This window comes from Sebastes fasciatus, chromosome 2, assembly GCF_043250625.1.
Source record: "Sebastes fasciatus isolate fSebFas1 chromosome 2, fSebFas1.pri, whole genome shotgun sequence".
NCBI classification, from domain to species: Eukaryota; Metazoa; Chordata; class Actinopteri; order Perciformes; family Sebastidae; genus Sebastes; species Sebastes fasciatus.
In genome coordinates, this window is record NC_133796.1 from 42335306 (window position 1) to 42356868 (window position 21563).

At 39.6% G+C, this 21563-nt stretch overlaps 2 protein-coding genes across 2 annotated transcripts in view; one reads left to right on the plus strand and one right to left on the minus strand.

Annotated features, from left to right (window-relative positions):
* The window catches only part of LOC141761087 (uncharacterized), a 48495-nt gene extending 34520 nt beyond the window's left edge, over window positions 1–13975 (plus strand). Inside the window, exons 9-14 of the mRNA XM_074624317.1 lie at window positions 8–39; window positions 322–406; window positions 521–661; window positions 1939–2037; window positions 3518–3623; window positions 13355–13975. Of these exons, the coding sequence (XP_074480418.1) occupies window positions 8–39; window positions 322–406; window positions 521–661; window positions 1939–2037; window positions 3518–3623; window positions 13355–13380 (489 nt within the window). The 3' untranslated portion in view covers window positions 13381–13975. The remainder of the gene's footprint in view (window positions 1–7; window positions 40–321; window positions 407–520; window positions 662–1938; window positions 2038–3517; window positions 3624–13354) is intronic.
* Window positions 4177–12321, minus strand: LOC141760984 (uncharacterized). The gene has a single exon (XM_074624133.1). It carries the CDS (start codon window positions 12287–12289, stop codon window positions 6755–6757), a length of 5535 nt encoding a protein of 1844 aa, XP_074480234.1. The 5' UTR covers window positions 12290–12321; the 3' UTR covers window positions 4177–6754.
* Window positions 13976–21563: the final 7588 nt, after the last annotated feature.

Sequence of the window (21563 nt, forward strand, 5' to 3'; positions counted from 1 at the left end):
TCCTCAGATCATAGAGAGAACCGAGTCTCTGAGGAAAAGGTGAGTGTGTGTTTGTGTGTCGTGAGATAGATTTAAAAGATTAACTGAGCAGTGTTGTAATGCAACAAGTCTGTCGGTACGTCTTGGAAATGCTCCAAGAATTTAGTTGCAGGTACAAAAATAAAGTGCAATGGAGTTCAGAAGAAAGTCTGATTCCTCCTAAACAGTAACACTGCTTGAATGAAGCTGAACTTGCAGGCTTGACGGTTTTGCTCTAGCAGATTTCTAACAGAAATATTCTTTCACCACGACTTAACTGAACATTTATCCGTTCCTCTAAAGCTCCAGCAACATCAAGAAGACGCTGCCACCTGTTGCTGTTTCAAAGATTGACAAGAAACTGGAGTTGTACACACATGCTATCGAGGTAAAACCCCATTGAGTTACTCTCTTTTCTCAACGCTTATTTTCCTTTGGAAATGTACTCAAACTATCACAATGTTATAACTTAACTTCCTGAATCTCACTTTATTTTTCCCAGGTGTCCTCAAAGGAAGGCAGAACAGGCAGTCAGGTGCTGACGGACCTGACGAGTCCCACTGAACCCGTCTCCTCCAAGAAGAACCTGTTTGAAGCCGGAGACGCCTGGAACCAAAACGCCATCTCAGTCATACCATCTAAGGTTAATAATGAAGTCATCAGCCATATCATCTATTTTGTTACAGCATGACTGATAAATAACTACTCATCGTTTTGCTATGAGGATGTGTTCAGAAGTTCAATTTTTTGCTATTTTGTAGATTTACAGGTGAAGACGTCATTATTTGTTTTTCATTGAGAACTCGTCTTGAACAGATGCATTAGTATTCACGGTGACTGAAACAGCAGCAGCTGACAGCTACAGTATCTCCCTGTCTGATTGTGCCTCCACTCAGTGATTCCCAACCAGGTGGGGCTTCTGCAGTTACCAGGGGGGTACCTGGACAAATTGTGGAATAACTCAGCAATTTTAAGAGACAATACAATACCTTAAAAGGACATTTATCAAGTATTGAATCCTCTTATCAACATGGGAGTGGGCAAATATGCTGCTTTATGCAAATATATGTATGTATGTATTATTGTAAATCAATTAACAACACAAAACAATGACAGATATTGTCCAGAAACCCTCACAGGTACTGCATTTAGCATAAAACAGAATGCTCCAATCATAACATGGCAAACTGCAGCCCAACAGGCAACAACAGCTGTCAGTGTGTCAGTGTGCTGATTTGATTATGACTGGCCCCAAACTGCATGTGATTATCATAAAGTGGGCATGTCTGTAAAGGGGAGACTCGTGGGTGCCCATAGAACCCATTTACATTCACTGATCTGGAGGTCAGAGGTCAAGGGACCTCTTTGAAAATGGCCATGACAGTTTTTCCTCGCCAAAATGTAGCATAAGTTCAGAGCATTATTTAACCTCCTTTGCAACAAGCTAGTATGACATGGTTGGTAGCGATGGATTCCTTAGGTTTTATAGTTTCATGTGATAGAAGTAACTTCACTCTAGCTTTAAAAACTGAGCCCGCTACAACCTAAAAATTGAAAGTTGCGTTAATGCTCTAAAGAAATACGTTAACTTTGACAGCCCTAATTCTAAACCATTCATGACACCTCAGGAATTGTTTTTTCCACTTTGCTTCTGTCCCTCTGATGAACAGGAAGAGTTCATTTTTAAAAGATTAGTTTCTACAATAATATTTCTTTTGTCCATTCACTCAAAACATATTTAATGAAAGTTGCAGGGTGGAAACTAAACAAAATGTTCTGCTACCTTGCATTCTTGAGGTGTATGTATAAAATTAACACAAATATTTAGGGTAGGCTACATGAACTAGATATAGGTGAACAAAAAACAACCTAATTGTTTTTTTTACAGTAATCATGAGTATTTCTTCTTCTCTGGATCAGGATGCAGGTGGTTTAAAAGTGGGTGTGGCTGATCTCATCAATCAGTGGGTGAGAGGAAGTGAAGATGGGAGCAGGTGCAGCTCGCCCTCCAGACCAGCAGTAAGTCCGAATCTTACCGATTGTATGAAACTTGTTATGAAACGTCTCCTCGCTTCACTATCTAGCTGTGTTGCTGTTTATTTGGCAAGATAAACAAAGCATTTGACCCCTGAGCTGATCTTTTTTACAACAAGTTTCAGTTCTATGACATGAAATTTACAACAACTGTTTATTTCTGTAAACTTTTCTCCTCAACTGTGTCTGTCTGATAACTCCTTAACTTTTCAATCAGCATTCCTCTCTGCTCCTCACTGTTCCTCTCCGTTCCTCTCTGTTCCTCTCTGCTTCATGATGCAACCACACCCAGTCTCTTTACATCTGGTGTAAATCAGTTCAGCTCAGTTGAACAGAGCAGTCAGTGAACGACTGCCCCCTCGTGGCTGCAGGAGCATCATTCAGACCCTTCACATCATCCATAAAAAACTGCTGCTTGTTTGTTTACTGGGAGAAAGTTGTAATTTTAGGCAGTAATAACAAATATTTACCACAAAAATATCAGATATCTGCCACGGTAATTTGAAAAAATATGATGAAAACGGGCAGAGTTTGCAGGAGATGAGTGAAAACTGCATGTTAAAAGTTGAGTTTGTAACACTTTATAATAACCATCATTTATAAATGGTAAATTGATAGTTAATTAAACTCAGTTAATAGTTATTTAAATGTTGACAAACAATGACATGATAATTAATGTTTGCTAATTATTAGTAATGCAAATGTTATTTTATCATTAGTTTGTATAATATGAAATAATGAATGTATACATTCTATATTGTATCATAGCTGATATATTATTGTTGCACACATTATAGCATATTATATACTATATTAAGTATTTGTTTGTGATTACCAAATTATTTGTAATCTTTAAGAAATCGCTTGTTAAACACCTCTAAACATTACATAGATAGATGGACCAGAAACCAATTATTAACCATTGACAAAGTATTAACTATCTATCTAAATAATGTTTATCGATGCTTTACAAAGTGATTATTAACCATTTAACAACGTATAATAATCATTAGTTGCAACTTTATAATAGCTATCCAAATAATGTTTATAGACGCTTTACAAACCAATTAATAACCATTAACAAAGTGTTACAAATATCTATCTATGTAATGTTTATAGATGTTTTACAAACAATTTCTTGAAGGTTTACAAATAATATCTTAAAGATTAACAGATACTTATATGTATAATATATAAAATGTCATAATGTGTGCAACAATAAACTGTTAAAATAACAAATTATAGCATTACTAATAATTGGTAAACATTAATTGTCATTTCTTTGTTTGTTAACATTCAAATATCTATTAATTAAGTTAAATTAAATGTAATTTACCATTTATAAATTATGGTTATTTTAAAGTGTTACCATGGAGTTTTGGATGAATGTGGACACACTGAAGTTACAGCGTAAATGTCTGTGAATTTGTCTCTGATAAATATTGTTTTATCGACTGAATTTCAGGAGAACTCCTCTGGTAAAAGATCTAAGTTTGTGGTGACGGGTCACGGCAAGTATGAGAAGATTTCTGTGGACATCGACTACAGTGAAGATGCAAACTGCCCCTCAGGTGCCTTCACATCCTTCATTCATTCATTTCGGGCTGTAACAATGTTAAATATATTTAAATTTTTACCTGTTTGAATATTTTTTTTTTTAAATTGGTTATTATTATTTTTATTTAATGCATATTTACCTATTTGCTTATTCACTTTAATGTTATCAGTAGTTAAAATATGGCTCATTTTCACAGAGAAGTTTACAAAAACTACAATGACCAGCTGTTTTAGGAAGTTATTAAGCCTTTAAAAAAAAATCAAACCATATACTGTATTTGTGACCCACTTTTAAGGGTTTACATCCACAGTAGGAGCAAGTGGGTTTGAGCCACAGATAGGGACGGGAAGTCAGAAAGTATTACTGTTGGATATCATGTTGGTTTTGATCTCTTCATTGGACAACAACAATAGAACAATAGAATAACAAGCCTTATCTTTAACAAGGACTTGTCAGCTGTGATGTGTCACCACCTTTAAACCTACAGTTGTATCTAGTTCTGTTGGAACTTGCCATTGCATTATTTTAAGTGCCAGTCCTGTGATAAAAAATGAGGAAGACAATGCAAGAGTTTCACATTCAATTTTATGCATCTTTGAGAATCGCACAGTAAACAAAAACATGTTATAGTTTAAGCATCAATGTAATAAACGGGGCTGTGAGTAGCTTATAGGGGCAAAGTCCCCCTCAACCTAAAAGAAGTTCCACATCATGATGGTCATCCTGGGAAAATAACAATTTTTAAAATCCAATATAGAGACAAAAAGGGTCAAAATAAGTACAAACACAACAACATGCTAATATCTGCTACGGCTGCACCAAAATCCTCCAAAGCTGTGAAACATCATACCCATCATCTAATATCTGTCTTCTCCCGCTATCACTCAATTTTCAGTTAGTCTGTCTTCCTACTGCAAGCTTCATCATCATCATCATTCATTTATTTATCATCCGTTGGTATCCACGTCTACATCCTAGTTACAATCTAAACTCAACAACATTGTTCACAAGTCCTGGACGATCCACCACAGGGCAGGAAATTACAACCATCAGGGTCACTAAGTTTGTTTGTTACATTGGCAGGAAATATTGTCATCTTATCATCGATGTTGGATGAAAACAATGGATCTCCAACTTTCAGAGTTGACTAACACAACTTGAAGACAATGTATTTCACTGAAAACTGAACACTTTTCCAGTTTACCTTCATAGACTTTTCTCACCTGACAGATAGCTTGGAGTCCTTAACATCACTAAAAGGGTAAAAGTGAAGAGCTTTCACACAACACTGGTGATATGATGAAACTAGAATTTAACTTTGGGATGGGGCTGGGCAATGTACGTTGTCTCAAAATAGTTATAATTATAATAACAGTTATAAGATCGTGTTACCGGTTGGGACAAACTAAAAAGTCAAAGTACACGTCAAATAAATGTTTCCAAAAGATGTTTTCTGTCATTTTAAGGTAGTTCATATCACGCTGATATATGTTCAAGTGTTCATTTTTCTGATAAGTTTGGTTTTAATTAGTTGAAGGAGGTGAGACGTCAAGTGAAGTAGTCGCGCAGCCGGAGGCTCGGGAATTGTACTAGACAGGAGATGTAACTTTAACTTTCCATAACTGTCACAAGTCTGTGTGATAGAACATGTGTCAATTTGTTCATAAATGTAGTTATAGAGATATTATGCTTAGTTTGTTGTGTCTTTCTAGCCAAACAGCTACCGTGGTGCTAACGTAGCAGCTAGGTGGCTCACGCTAACAAGCTGCGGCCGTGCTCGGCTCGCGATTGGTTCGGGTGGGTGACCTTAATACCGCTGCTCCACCGCCATATTTTGGCTTCACTTTTGTACAGTGGGAGGAAGTGGAGATGCATTGTCCATCTTTATATACAGTCTATGGGTATAATGTTTACCATGTTCACTATCTTAGTCAAGTGTGTTAGCATGGTAACATTTGCTAGCACCAAACACAAAGTACAGCTGAGGCTCAGGGGAATGTGATTAATAATGCAGGTATTTAGTTATAAACCCAAGTATTGGACTAATTAAAATGTTGCTAGATGAGAAGTCAGAGGATCAGTAAAGTCAATAGGACTTATCCTCTGGGGACCATGAATGTTTGGACAATATTTATTGGCAATCCATCCAATTATTGTTGAGATATTTCAGTCAAGACCAAAGTGGTGGACCAAAACCTAAGCACCTATAAACCTAAGCAGCTACTATCGATCATATCATCAGAAGAAGATCTTTTAGGTATCATGATATTTTTTATCTTATTGCCTATCACCAAGATATACCAGCCAGCGTGGTTGTAGTTTCTTGCCCTGATCAAAAGCCCGGACATCCACCTCTTCGTTTCCATCCATACCGGACTTACAGAAACCTAAATCTGTTCTGACTGGACCTTCAAGCTTTATACATCTCTGTTTTCCTTCTATCAAAATCCATCTGCCCTGTTGTTCCAGGAATGTAAAAGCCCTATTCATTACAGAGATTACAAACAGCCTACAAGCGGTGTACACTAAAAGCCTTACTTTGTTTAGAAAAATAGAAAAAGGTAGAGCATGGCAAAAGAAACAATCTTTTATCTTTCAAAGTATCTACAGTACATGCATTCAACACTAAATCTTTCACTAAATGAAAAACGAACAATTTAACCAAGGCGAGTTGCAGAGTAATGTTCCTTTCTTTCTTTGCATTATCTTTTTTGCCAATTCAAATCCTTATTTGATTTTATTAAAAGTGCAAAGATGCCACAACTGCATTACCTATTATTTTTTACCTTTAAAAGCTATAACAGCTAACTTAAAGACTTACTTATACATAAGTCAAATCACCACAACTGGTGAAAATATCAGAATATAAGTACTTATTTGATGTAGGGATGAATTTTCTTTTAGAGTTAATCAATAATCAAAAACACTTTTAATTGTTTTCAAGCCACCTCCTCACTGCAGCCCTGATTTATAAAATTAACTTAATTATTAAATAAATCCACAAATGATTTTATGTCTATTGTCTTCCAAATTTCTTCTATTGACTCCTTTTTCTGAGGTTCCCCCACCTATCTGAGATCATTGCATCTTTCTGTTTTCACATATCAGTTATCAATTCCACACATACTTTTGCATTAGTTCAAGTTACATATCTGTAGCATTAGTCGAACCAAATCCTCTTGCTTTCCTGTTGAAGTCCTTGCGTTCGTCTTCCTGAGATTTGCGTTTTATCAGCCCCTTTTCAAACACTGCTGCTATTTTCGAGAGCGGCTTCTCTGCCGCCTCTTTAAGCTTCCTGGCATCAAAACGGGGGCTGTACAGCAAAATGGGCAGGCGACTGACAAAAGAAGGAACTTCTACTTGACTGTCTTTAGGTTCCTTTTTCTTATCTGATTCTTTCTTGTTGCCGTGGATCTGCTGCATAATGCGTTCTTTGGTAGAGAACATCTGAAAGAGGAGGGCATCCCACATCTTCAACGCCATGGGAGCGTCTTTGTCGTTTACCAATTCCTGACTAGCACATTGGTTTGACATATCACCACCTTTATCTGTTTTCTCGTTGCTGCCACTGGAATCAACCTGAAATTTGGCCTCCTGCTCTGGAAACGCAAGTTCCTCTGGCTCAACGACCATGTGTTTCTTGAGCCGTGTCCATCCACTGAGCTTACCCTTAAGGCCTTTTGGCTTCTGGGCTGCTTTGGGCTCAGCAGATGAAGGTGATGTCTCTGCTGTCACAGCCTTCTTGTCAGCAGTTGAAGATGCAGTTGATGTCGCCGACTTCGTGGAGGGTTTGACCGCTCGGGCTTCCGTCGGTGCGGCTGTAGTTTTGGTCCTCAGAACCTCCTTGTCTTTGAGTCCAGTTTTTTGCTGAGATGGCGGTGACGTTCCTCTTTTTGGGGATGGAGCTTTGACTGAGACTGAGGCCTGAGGCAGAGAGGCAGGAGTGGCAGAGTCAATCACAGCGGCTTTAACTATGGACGGTTTCATGACAGTATCTGTTGCTGGCTTTGCTGGGGAAATGTTCTCTACTGGTGGCTCTGTCGAAGGCTGAACATAACTGGTGTGCGAGCTAATTTGGACCGGATAAGGGGGAGACTTGGAGGAATCTGTTTTTATGCCTGAGGTTTTTGTTTCTACAGTAGCCGAGGAAGGTCTTGATACTACCTGCTTAGTCGGAGGTTGTGCTTTAAGAGTTGGTTTACTTGTTAAAACAGGATCTGCAGATTGGATGGGAGCGCCAGTTTCAGTGTTCAGTGAGGAGAGTTTTCCTTCCTTACTGGAAATTGTTCCTAGGTTTGTTTTTAACTTGTTTGTTTGGGAATGCAAGTTTATCTCAGCATTATTAGTCAGGACTGAAGTGTCCTTAGTTGAGGGTGGTTTTATCTCTAGTTTTGAGATATTCTCTGTGATTGACTTAGCAGAGGGCTGAACAGTGCTAGTAGGTGTATTATTTCGAAGAGTTGTAATGGGAGGGTTTGTTTGGTCTTTCATAATGACTGACGAAGGTTTAATTTCTGTAGTATGGTTTAAAGAGTTGGGAGTTTGAGAAGACTGGGGCAAGGTTGGAGTATAGCTTCGAATAGGTGTATTACACACTCTTGGCTCTGGTAGAGGGGAGGCTGTTGTTGTGCTCCGAGGTTTAGGTGCTCTAGGAGGGAAAAGTGGGGCTTTAGCATCTCTGATGGCTTCAGCAAGGGGCTGAATATTTGTGGCAGCATGGTTATTTAAATCAGTGTGAATGTTAGTTTCTATAGAGTTCTTTGTTTCAGTGACAGATTGCCTAAACTGTCTCACTCCAGACTGAGAGCTCATAGAATTTACAGAGGTTTGAAGATTATCTCCAGGCAACGTGATTTGACTTGCAATAATTTGCTGTTCTACACTGATTTTAGATATGTTAGCCATGACATAAGCAGGAGAAGACGTAGCTGTTGTCTCAGACTTTTGTGTTACAGAATATTTTGTCTTTGCAGGGGGACTTGCTAAAGATTTATTGAGTATAGTAGGCTGGATGAAAGGGGGTTGTTCCTTTACGCTGGTTTGAGTAGTAATTTGTGGTGCAGATGTCTCAAATGATCTTTGCTCAGCAACAGGGTTGGCAATCTGTTTACCATCTGCTTTTGAGTTTGTGTAGATTATTGTTTGAGCAACAGGGTCAGAAACAGGTTTTGCATCGATGGGTGTTTTTGTTGCAGATCGACTCTCAGGTCTGTCTGATCTCAGCCGAGGGCTTTTTGGTGCTACATGCCTCATGGTAGGGCTAGCCGGCACGGTAGTTTTACTAACCTGCACACTATTAAAGGATGGTTTAATGCTCACTGCTGGGTCTGTCATCAGAGGCAGAATACCTTCTGTATGAAGGTTGTTAGGGACTTTGGTTTCAGCAGCAGAAATACTGTGAACATTGCTGCCCAAATTGGATTTGTTTGACTGTGCAATTTGTGCAGCGAGTCTGCCATGTTGAATAGCCTCTACACTTTCTGGTTGTCCAATTGAGATCGAGTCTGTGGGAGGCTTGCCGACTGTTAGCAATCCTGCAGATGGTTTGTTGGACAGTTTGGTTTCACTGATAGGCGTGTTCAACACTGTGTTTCCTTTTGAAAGATTAGAAGCTGGTCTTGTTGCAATAACACATTTTGTTTTAATGTTTTCTGCTCTAATGGGTATACTGAGAAGATGCTCTGTCGGTGTTTTCAATAAACCTACTCTTCCAGCGGTGGGCTGTGAATAAAATTCTATGTCTACTGTTGAGTTGCTGACTCTGTTAGTGTCAATACTATCATACGTGGGGAGTTTAAGTTCTGTATTAACTTGGCTCGACAGTTTCGCATCTTTAGCAGGGATGTTAAGACCGGTTTCATTTGCTTGTGTGGCTTCTACTATAGCTCTGCTTGAGTTTGTGTAGAAACTTGCTCCTTGAACAACTTTATCTTGGCTACTGGATAATATGCTACTCTGCTCTTTAGTGGGCACATTGGCGGTCATATCTAAAGGGAATTTAATGCCTGAAATGTTGGGGGATTTGGTTGCACTGACAGAAAGGTCAGGTAGTTTAGTTTCTATGGTAGGTTTTCCCGCTAAATTAGTATTAACACAAGGTGTATTTGGTACACTTATTGCTTGAGAAGATTTCAAAGATAGTCCTTCTCCGGGCAAATTAATCTTGTTTTGCCTTTTTCTGTGAATTTTAGTTTCAGCACTGAGCTGTTGTGTGATTTTTGTGCTTTGGACAGCTGCAGATGCTGTGCAGATACTGTGCTGTGCAGAACATACAGATGCTGTGACAGGCTCATGTTGCAGAATGGATCCTGTGGGAGTGATAGTTGATTCTTTGGAGAATATATTTAAGAATTGGGGATCAGTGTTTTTGTCAATGGTAATTTTGGTATTAGCAGCCACGGAAGGCAAAATATTCCCCATGTTGGTTTTATTGAGTTGAGTAACCCCGCTGCTCGCTTTTATATGCTGCTTAATTTCTTCCCTTTGTTTATGTAGAACCGCTTCAGCAGCCATTGTACTGGGCAGTGATGTTTCTGAAACAAGTTTGGTGGCTTGTTGTATTCCTAAGATGAATGCACCATTTATTAGATCAGTCCCTGAGAATTTGGGCTCTAAATCTGTGGCAGGAGACCGAACTACTGGGTTTTTATGGTCAGCTAGGTCTTTAACAGGCTTGGCAATGAGCTGGACATTGAGACCATTGGCTGTTGATGGACTGACTCCACCAGCAGTTTGGTAAGACTGGCCTGGAGCTATCTGTACTTGTCCTGGCTGTTGTTTTGCATTTGTGACCTTGGATTCTCCTCTTGTAGGTGTTTTCTCAAGATTACCACCTTTCTCTATGGCATCTATCCCTTTTACACTATGCTGTGTTTCTGCATTTGAGTCTACTTTCACTAAGGGTGAGGAAGAACTCGACAGACCATTGCTATCAGTCAGGCATGGAGTCCTATTTAGCGTTGCCTCTATAGAAAATAGTGCCGCACTTTGTGTGTGTGCCTCACCTGCTTTAGGCACGGGTATTTGATCCTCAAAGGCTTTTGGTGTGGATACATCACCTGTGGATTGTTGCATTGCTTTCTGTGCCAAGCCAAGGAGAAGCTCAGGTTTTATTGTATCCATGCTAGATGTTGTAAGTGATTGTATTCCAATACTTTGAGCTTCAGACTGACTTTCCTCAAACACATCTTTGCTACATGTGACAATCCGTTCAGCTGGAAACTCAGGATCCCTTGGACGTTGTAAAATGCTAGCAGCAGAAACCTCCATCGGAGACTGAAGATCTTGATGTCCATAGTGTTGTTTTGTTGCATCAGACTTTGAAATGTGTAATCCATCTAGAGCTACATTTGACTGTGTTTTGTTTGAAGAGGTTTCATTAACCCTGGGGGATACAGGGCTGTGATGTGATGCGATAGTCCTTATTCCACCGTAGGCGGCATACTCCGATGGAGTAAGTCCGTAATATGTTGATCGTGATTTGGGCTTTGAGGGCACTAATGACATTTGATTCTCCAATAGTGACGACAAAGACTTGCGTGCATCCTTCACAGGAGGACGATAAGGGGAAGACAGGGGGTTTGGACTTGGTGGTGCTTGCATTGAAGTCACTGGTGTAGGGTTGAGATTTGAAGTCTTTGGTACAGTGGATAGAAATGACGGGACTTTTGGCAAAGATGAAGCTTCACTTTCAGCGACTTGGTTTGTTTGTAGTTTTGGGATGTCTGGTTCTATTAATGTTGGTTTTACCACATCAGAGTTGGGTGCAGTCATACTTGATGCCAAGTTCTCTCTGGGGTACAGCTCAGTATTGGCAAAGCTTAGATTTACTGTACTCCTTAGTGTATTTGTAATCTCTATCTCTGCATAATTGCTGGCTTGTTTGATAGCAGTAATGTGATTAACATCAGACCGCTTCAGTTCTTCTATGGCACCTGAAGGTTTACCTATGCCACAAGTTTGAATTGCTGATTTCTGTCTTGGAGCTTCGTTGGGAATTGCAGGAGCTTGTAGATCTTGGGAGGGCTTGAAAGCAGCAAATAAAAGTGGGTTAGGTTTGGATATTTCAATAAAGGGTGTGGATACTCGAGCTGGTGTACAAGATGGAGTCTTAGGTCTTCCACATTGGGACACTTTCAGTTTCTGATCAGTTTTCACCACAGACACAGCTGTTTTCTTTCTGTATATGTCCGATAGTGATGCTCCCTGGTAGGCTTGGTTCATTACTGTGAGGTCTTGGATGGAGGGAGGTTTAGAGATCTCGTAAAATGTTGCCTTTGATGTATAAATCCTACTTTGTTGGGCGTCAGGCCTCGTCTCTTTATCTGCTTCAACAAGTGATATTTTTGAGGCAGTTATCTCAGGGGACATCTGGCTTGGAACAAAGTTGCCATTACTGGTAGGTCTGGCAGTCCAAGATGACATCTGGCTCTGAGGTTTGTCCTTTGAACTGGCGTTTGTCTCCCTCTGGCTGGGAATAAAAGGTTGTGTCAGAGTGTTGGAAACTGATAGCAGCGCTGGAAGAGGAGGTAGGTCTGCAACCTGAGAAGGTGGCAGGCCTGGGCCACAGTTGGGGGCGGCTGGGGATAGGGTCAGGCTGTGAGTTGATATTTTAGTGCTGGATTGCGATGCAGCGACTGGAGGGACTGTTGTGACTGACCCATGAGAATTTGGTGTCATGTTTAAATTGAAAGAAGAGGGAAGATGTGGTGCTGGAACCCGCTCAGGTGGTGATGGGGGTGGTGAAACTGAAGGTGGCATCATGAAAGGAGCCACGTCATCGAATAAAAAAGAAGAGCACTCATACAACGGAGCCACCTGCTCTTCAGAAGTCCTGATCTGAGCTATGTAGGACTGAGGGAGGAAGCTGCCAGTTTGTCCGTAGGGGCTGCTCCGAGGATGAGGGAATGCAGATGCAGAGTTATCATAGAGGGAGTCAAAGGGGAAACTGGACACTGAAGGGTCTGCAATGTAGACTGAATCTGGTGTCCTCGGCGGGCTGGACTGGTCACTGTGCTCAAGGTCTGTGCTTGCTTCGTTGACAGGCGACAAACAGGAGCGAAAGGGGACGGGCGTCTGAGAGAGGCTGCCTTTTTTCTTGGCTCTCTTCTTCTTGAGTTTCTGAAGCCTCGCGTTGTCTTTGCCTGGTTTTGGCAGTAAGGGCGGAGGATACTGCTGGGAAAGGTCAGGCTCCAGCCCATTACTGTAGCTCACTTCCATCAGCATTTTCAGACTCCTGCAAGACAGACGAGACACATCAGCCTATTTATCTTCAGCCAAAAACTGCAGCAAAGCAGACACAAAAGAGTCTTATTCATCAAGAGTCCTGTCATGTAAAAAGTGATCATATTTGCTTGATAACAGAACAAATGCTAACATCATTTGTAGTCTCTACTAATATTGAGTCAAAGATCCCGAAAAAAGAAAAAAATCAGAGCCAAGATCCAACAGAATGTCTCACGAGGAGGTTACACATCACCTTGATGTTTTGGCATTGGCTTTTATGGGTTAGGAAATAGATTATTAAGACGTCAGAGCAGGAATTTGATGAGATGCTGGTTGCATGGTGTGATGTTCTCAATCAATAAGCAGTTGGAAATGTTGAGGAGTTTTGTTCTAACTATTTTAATGCCAGACATCTCAGCAGTTTGTGTTTGTTTTTTTATTAATTATAGATATAATTGATTTAGGTCATTAATTGTGTTTATGTGAGACGTATACAATAAGTTTTTTCTTCCTTTTCAGCTGGACAGTTCTACGAAGATTTGTGAAACACATGCTGGACTGGAAAAAACAACTTTGATACTGCACAAACTTTAACCACTATCACTTCATCATTCTCTGTATTTCAAGCTTTAGTTTGTAAATGGTACTTAAATCCTGTTGTAATGACAAATATCTAGGGCTGTCCTTAACCAAAGAAATTCTTAGTCGACTAACACTAATACAATTTTGTTGTCTAATGGATTACTTGATTTAATCGACAAATCTGTGAAACTGAGTTTCTCTGCAAAGAATCACACTAAAGCACCACTTTAAATCTGGTGTCTACCAGAGATGTGCTCATAAATTTCTTGGAAATAAGTCATTCAGCATGAAAAGGCATAAAAAAGACTGATTGACTAAAGAAATCATAGTCAGCTAAGACCAAAACAACCTATAAATCGACTAATGGACTGAGAGGTGGCAGCCCTACAAATTTCTTGTCATTTTAAAAAAGGTAGATAAGCAAATAGTGAGTCTTTTCTGTTTATACTTTGCAGGTATTCATTTTATCCTGTGAATAACAATCTCAGTAGTAGTAAAACTTTTAAAACGATGAAATAACTTCAATTAAACACATTCCTGATGGTTGATTCCTCAATACTTTAGCTGTTTGCTTCCTTTGTCATTTACTGTGTAGGTGAGCTCATTGTTGCTTCTACTGTGTTCCCAGTATAGTGTATTCAGCTGCTTCCCAACTGTACTGATTTAACCCGTGCTAATGGCGCCAAGACACGTCTGCAGCTGGCTTTAAAAAACTATGAGCTCTCATGACAACGGGCTCATTAGCAGGTTTAAAAAAGTCTTAATTGGGTCCTGAAGATGCTGCATGGCTACAAGAAGCGTCACTATTGAAAATAGAAAGGCTTGTAAAGCCGTCGCTTATGGCAAGGCTGCTTTGAAACGATGACAAACTACTTATGAAAATAGTCTCTCAAGGAGACTGTCGGATTTAAAACTGACCTCTGCAGGAAATAAAAGTAAACCCAAAGGAGGATGATTGACACATACAGGAGGGGGACCAGGTTCATGCAGGGAGGAGGGGCGGCAGCATTTAGCTAATGTTCATAAGCAGAGAAACTTAAAATGTGAGAAGCAGGGTCCACATTCCTCTGACATTAGCATTACAAGCAAACAATAAGAAGCAGGTCAAAGGTCAGAAGCATAATTAACTGACAATACATGGAACATACAATCCCCTAGGGCTCGACAGTAAGGGTTGCCAGGTTGCCATTGGAACCTATTTTGAGAAATTGGCAACCAATTCTTGGCCTTTGGTTGGTTTGGTTTTAATATATAAAAAATAGGTATAACAAACAGCAAAACATGCTTCCCAAAATAAACACATTTTAAAAATTTGTTGCATTAGTGATATTTAAATTAGGGCTGTCAAAGTTAAGGCGATAATAAGGCATTAAAGCAAATTTGTTTTAACGCCACTAATTAACACAATCGATCTTTCGGAGGTTGTAGCGGCTCAGTTTTAAAGCTAGAGTGAAGATACTGGCATCATATTAAACTAGACAACCTAAAGAATCCATTGGTACCAATGGTATATGCCATTGCTATGTCGTACTAGCTTGTTGTGAAGGAAGCTAAATAACCCTCCAAACTTCATTTTGGCGTGGAAAAATTGGCATGGCATTTTCATTGACCTCCAGATCAGTGAATGTAAATGGGTTCTATGGGTACCCACGAGTCTCCCCTTAACAGACATGCCCACTTTATGATAATCACATGCAGTCTGTGGCAAGTCATAGTCAAGTCAGCACACTGACACACTGACAGCTGTTGTTGCCTGTTGGGCTGCAGTTTGCCATGTTATGATTTGAGCATATTGTTTTATGCTAAATGCAGTACCTGTGAGGGTTTCTGGACAATATCTGTCATTGTTTTGTGTTGTTAACTGATTTCCAATCATAACTATAAACACATTTGCATAAATCAAGCATATTTGTCCACTCCCATGTTGATAAGAGTAGCCTATTAAATACTTGACTAATCTCCCTTTAAGGAATTAATTTACAATTCATCACGATTAACTATGTGCAATCATGTGATTAAACGTGATTAAATGTTTTAATCGATTGACAGTAGGGATGCTGATTTTGAAAAAATAAAAAATTAACCTATAACCGACCCTCGTTAACCGATTATTAACCGTTAACCAACAAGATTAGTGCCTAGCATGCAGCGGTGCGCCAGCTGCAGTGTATGAGCACAACAGACAACTGAGTCTCCAGTTCACCCATGAGGAGAGTTACTGTATCAGCCACGGTGCCTCATGTAGTGTCGCGGACATGCAGCCACTTTCCCAGTTACTCTCCACCACACATTTAGTTTAGTTTAGCATGTTGTCAGCTGTGTGTCTGCTTGGTGTAGCCAAACAGTGTTTGCCGGTGGCTCCGTGCCCGCTGTAGCCACACACATACGCTCTGTCAGTGCGGCGTAACGTTAGCGAGTTTCCGACAGTTGTGTGGTTGTCGGTGGCGTTCTAGCTGTGAACGTAGGTGTAGCAGTGTGTGTGTACAGTTTATTTGTCGTGATTAAATGCTACGAGGCTAATTCTCCTCAGCTCAACACAGGAGCCAACTTCCTGTATCTTGCAACTCCGGCTCAGACTCTCTTAAGGTGGGCTGTTAAAGTGGACCAGCTTTTCTCCTTAAAGTGATGAGCCGCTCCTCTGAGTTTTGCTCAGCTTTTTAATGAACTATTAATATTTCTTTTAACCGTTTAACCGATAGCGTCAATCGGTTAAAATGCTTAATGTCGGTTAACGGTTAAACGGTTAATTATTAACATCCCTGATTGACAGTCCTAATTTAAATATGCTGTTACAGTCAGGACCGGAACCAGAGTGTGTTGGTGCGTTTACTCATGTGCTCAGAGGCATCTGTGAGATAGGGGCAAAGTAAATGAAGTTGTTTGATTGTGGGGTGAAAAGTTTGACTATCCCGCCAACATCACAAACAAATGTGCAAATTGATTCATCTGACGAAGAACTAGATGAATCTGAACGACAAGCAAAAAGGAAATTTGTGAAGTCTTGGGAGGCGAAGTATCCTTACATCTTTGAGCTGGACGGAAAATTCTACTGCAAAGCGTACAAAGCATTGTACAGCTTACACATGTCATGTATACATGTCACATTTTCATTATTAAGCTGGCATATAACTGCATAGTATCTTAAGTACTCAAAATAGAAAGGTGACTAAAAATGACAACCACATTTTCAGCAACCAAAAACTGATGACCGGTTGACAGCCTGGCAACCACTTTTAAAAGCTGTTGAGCCCTGCTCTGCACGCAGGATTATACGAAAGATAATTCATATTCAAATGGGACTGACGTTTTACAGTTAGTTTTGTTCACTTTATAACATACTTCATCTCGTCTCGAGAGGCAACATGAGCCGAATTGTTCCCTTCCTGTCTGAATATCGGAGTGGATCTTTGGGGTGACACTAGAAAAGGTCCACGGTCTAATTTTAGAGCGAGGGAAATAAGAGCAAACATCCTGACACCGAGCACCTGCTGCCTGCTGTCCTGCACTCACACAAACAGCTTCAGTCTGCTGGAAATCAATCCGAGGCCCAAATCCTCTCAGAGCTGTGCTGACTGGGAGCTTATAGCTTTGTGTTTCAGAGCGATGATTATCTAAAATTTTGATAAATGTCAAGTTAGCACCAGATTGGTCTGAGAGAAGCAGGGTAATTAACACCCAAAGTGATATTTTCTGAAAGTTTGACAATCTCTGATTTGAATATTTAAAGTATAGAAGCTGCAGCATAGAAATACCTCCTGTAAGATGTTGCCCCGTCTTAAAATTTAAACTCTGAGATGTTTGGCTGGTTTTGAGTAAATGTTTAACATGAATCCCTGTTGTCAAAGTGACTCCTGCAGTCACAGTGACAAGGAGGCCAGCTGACACATGAGAAGTCCCCCTTTTAAGGATCTGGGGTTGGATATCTGGGAGGCTTCCACTGGAGCAGCTCAGAAGAGGAAAGTATAAGATTAGCTTTGTGATAAAACTGGGCCATGACCTGAATCTATCTAGAACTCAATTAAACAAAATGGAGGCCCATTGCACATTGCTACATTATCAATATGAGCAACACTTACCAAGTGGAAAGAGGTGTTGCTCGTGTTTTGCTGACAGGCTGCAAAACAAACAGTCAGTGTTTTAACGTCATTTTTATGAAGTTTGACATAAAAATCTTAAAAATGCTAAAAAATCTAAGTGAAAAAAAAAAAAGATCTATAACTTGCATTTATACAGCGCTTTTCTAGTCTTCCGACCACTCAAAGCTCTTTACACTACATGTCAGCATTCACACATTCATACACTGATGGGCTGCTAAGGTGCCAACTTTGCCCATCAGGATCTGATCTAAATAATCATTCACCCACCGATGGCTATGCCTTCGGGAGCAATTTGGGGTTAAGTGTCTTGCTCAAGGACACAGCGACATGTGACCCGGAGCAGCCGGGGATCGAACCACCGACCTTCCGATTGGTGGACAACCTGCTCTACCCTCTGAGCCACAGCCACCCTGTAGTAAGCTACAGAGACAATTTATTTACAACTAGAAGTGGATACAAAGTCCAAGAAAATAATAATTAATGTGTTGGTGTAAAGGTTGGTTAATCGGTGACTCGTGCTTCTATCTATCATGGCACAAAACTGTGTAGAAACATACAACGTGGCAAACACTGCTTTGCAAGCTCTTCCTCTCACAGATAGTAATGTCTGATATGCATCATGCTCTTAAGATTTCAGATCGTGCACGTGCTTCTAGCAAATCCTATACACCGTTTGCAGGTTAACGCCCGGCCGGCGGGTCAGGACCACTCTGCAGCAGCACCAGCTTGTCAATCAACAGACACTGAGTTTGACTGGTTTACCTTTGGCGAGCGGCTGTCAGGACAAACTGCTCTCTGCTTGTTAATCCCGGCTCAGAGTGCCACAGGGCCACTCATCCTGAAGTGAACTGAAGCCTTAGGGAGCGAGCCACCGTGCCCGTGGACGCTCCAAAAATAAAACTGTTGCCTTCAGTGTGTGTTGCAGGGGCAGATGGGGGTTTCCAGGCTACCTGAGATGGCTGAGGTGCAGCCCCTACAGGCGGTCGGTAGACACCTCCACCTGGGGGAGCTTTTGTCAGCTCAGCAGACCAGCAGGGAGAAATCCAGTATGTGAGCAGAGCACAAGCCCGGTACCTGACATCAACAAGGTTGGGTTCACTGTTGTTGAATGAACCCAGCCTTTATTAAAGTGTTGTCATAACCCAATCACACCTTTAACCCCCAGTACAGCATGCAGCTTCTCAGCTTGTTCAGGCATTCAAAAACTGTGATTAAGCTCCTATTATGAGTATTTTAAGGTCACAAAGCTATTTTTCTCTCAGGTTTGACCAACTTTATTTTTACCTAATTTCTTTTTCCGGTGCATATGTAGTCTAGGAGGGAAGGAGGAAATGAAAGAAAATATTTGGGAGGCAACTTTTGCCCCAACTGTCTACTTGGTAACACTTTATAATAACCATCATTTCTAAATGGTAAATTGATAATTAATTAAAGTTAGTTAATAGTTATTTTACTGTTAACAAACAATGACATGATAATGAATGTTTACTAATAATTAGCAATGCTATAATTTATTTTATTTTATCATTAGTTTGTGTAATATGAAATAATTAGTTTATACATTATATATTGTATCATAGCTGACAAGAGATGATAATAATTACATTCATATTACATTAGTAAAGTATTTATTATCAGTTTATTGTTCCACAAATCCTAATTTTTTTTATAGTATATTAGGTATTTGTGAATAACCACTAAATGATTTGCAAACCTATAAGAAATCATTTGTAAAACATCTCTAAACATTACATACACAGATGGACCAGAAACCAATTATTAACCATTGACAAATTATTAACTGTCTATCTAAATAATGTTTATAGACGCTTTACAACGTATCTGTTAACCATTTAACAATTTATAATAATCATCAGTTGCAACTTTATAATAGCCATCCAAATAATGTTTAGATATGTTTTACAAACCGATTAATAACCATTAACAAAGTGTTACAAATATCTGTCTATGTAATGTTTGGAGATGTTTTACAAACAAGTTCTTAAAGATTTACAAATAAATCCATAATCATTAACAAATTATCAATATAGTATATCAAATCTTATAATGTGTGCAACAATTAACTGTTAAAATAACAGAAATTACCTATAAGCATTACTAATAATTAGTAAACATTATTAATCTAATTTAATGGTTTGTTAACAGTAAAATAGCTGTTAACTAAAATTATAACTATCAATTTACCATTTCTAAATGATGGTTATTATAAAATGTTACCAATTAATCGGTTGATTATTTTTTAGATTGATCGATTCATTTTGGTCTATAAGATGTCAGAAAATAGTGAATAATGTCCATCCCAGTTTCTCAAAGTCCAAGGTGTTATCTTTAAATTACTTGTTTTGTCAAAAAAAACAAAAATATTTGGTTTATTTTATGATATAAAACAGAGAAAAGCAGGAAATCTCCATATTTGAGGCTGAAAACAGCATTTTTTGCATGAAAAATTACTCTAACGATTAATCGATTATCAAAATAGTTGGCAATTAATTAACTAATTGCGTTGCAGTTCTACCGTTTTAAATGTGAAATGAGCCCAGATTAAAATGCATACTGTAATCACCACCTAGTTTCAACATGAGTAAATAAATGCAGAACACTGCTGTTCCAAGGAGAAGTGTGCAATCATCTGTACGTGTATATAAAACCATGTGTGTGTGTGAGCGAAAGCAGGAGACAGTTTTCATCTATCTAGGTTTTTATATTACGGTAAATCTAATATTTGTTTCCAAAATTTTGGGACATTCTGGGATTTCTTGGGGTATTTTTGCCCTTTGCCTCCCTTAATTTCTGACACTGTTCTAGATAAATAGTCCCGATAGACTGAAAGCTGATTTGAAACTGTCTTTCTATCAGTAGAACATGTACAGACGTAGGCAAAATCGTTGGTACCCTTCCGTTAAAGAAAGAAAAACCAACAATGGTCACTGAAATAACTTGAAACTGACAAAAGTAATAATAAATAAAAAATTCACTGAAAATGAACTAATGAAAATCAGATATTGTTTTTGAATTATGGTTCAGCAGAATCATTTAAAAAAACAAACTAATGAAACTGGCCTGGACAAAAATGATGGTACCCTTAACTTAATATTTTGTTGCACAACCTTTTGAGGCAATCACTGCAATCAAGTGATTTCTGTAACTCTCAATGAGACTTCTGCACCTGTCGACAGGTATGTTGGCCCACTCCTCGTGAGCAAACTGCTCCAGCTGTCTCAGGTTTGAAGGGTGCCTTCTCCAGGCTGCATGTTTCAGCTCCTTCCACAGATGTTCAATAGGATTTAGATCAGGGCTCATAGAAGGCCACTTCAGAATAGTCCAATGTTTTGTTCTTAGCCATTCTTGGGTGTTTTTAGCTGTGTTTTGGGTCATTATCCTGTTTGAGGACCCATGACCTGCAACTGAGACCAAGCTTTCTGACACTGGGCAGCACATTTCGCTCCAGAATGCCTTGATAGTTTTGAGATTTCATTGCACCCTGCACAGATTCAAGACACCCTGTGCCATATGCAACAAAGCAGCCCCATAACATAACCGAGCCTCCTCCATGTTTCACATTAGGTACAGTGTTCTTTTCTTTGGATGCTTCATTTTTGCGTCTGTGAACATAGAGCTGATGTGACTTGCCAAAAAGCTCCAGTTTTGTCTCATATGTCCATAGGACATTCTCCCAGAAGCTTTGTGGCTTGTCAATATGCATTTTGGAAAATTCCAGTCTCGCTTTTTTATGATTTGGTGTCCTCCTGGGTCGTCTTCCATTAAGTCCACTTTGGCTCAAACAGTGACGGATGGTGCGATCTGACACTGATGTACCTTGACCTTGGAGTTCACCTCTAATCTCTTTGGAAGTTGTTCTGGGCTCTTTGGTTACCATTCGTATTATCCGTCTCTTCAATATGTCATCAATTTTCCTCTTGCGGCCACGTCCAGGGAGGTTGTCTACAGTCCCGTGGACCTTAAACTTCTGAATAATATGTGCAGCTGTAGTCACAGGAACATCAAGCTGCTTGGAGATGGTCTTATAG

Coding starts and splice junctions, on each gene's coding strand:
- LOC141760984 (XM_074624133.1), bottom strand. CDS start 12,289: ATGACACCAAATTCTCATGGGTCAGTCACAACAGTCCCTCCAGTCGCT.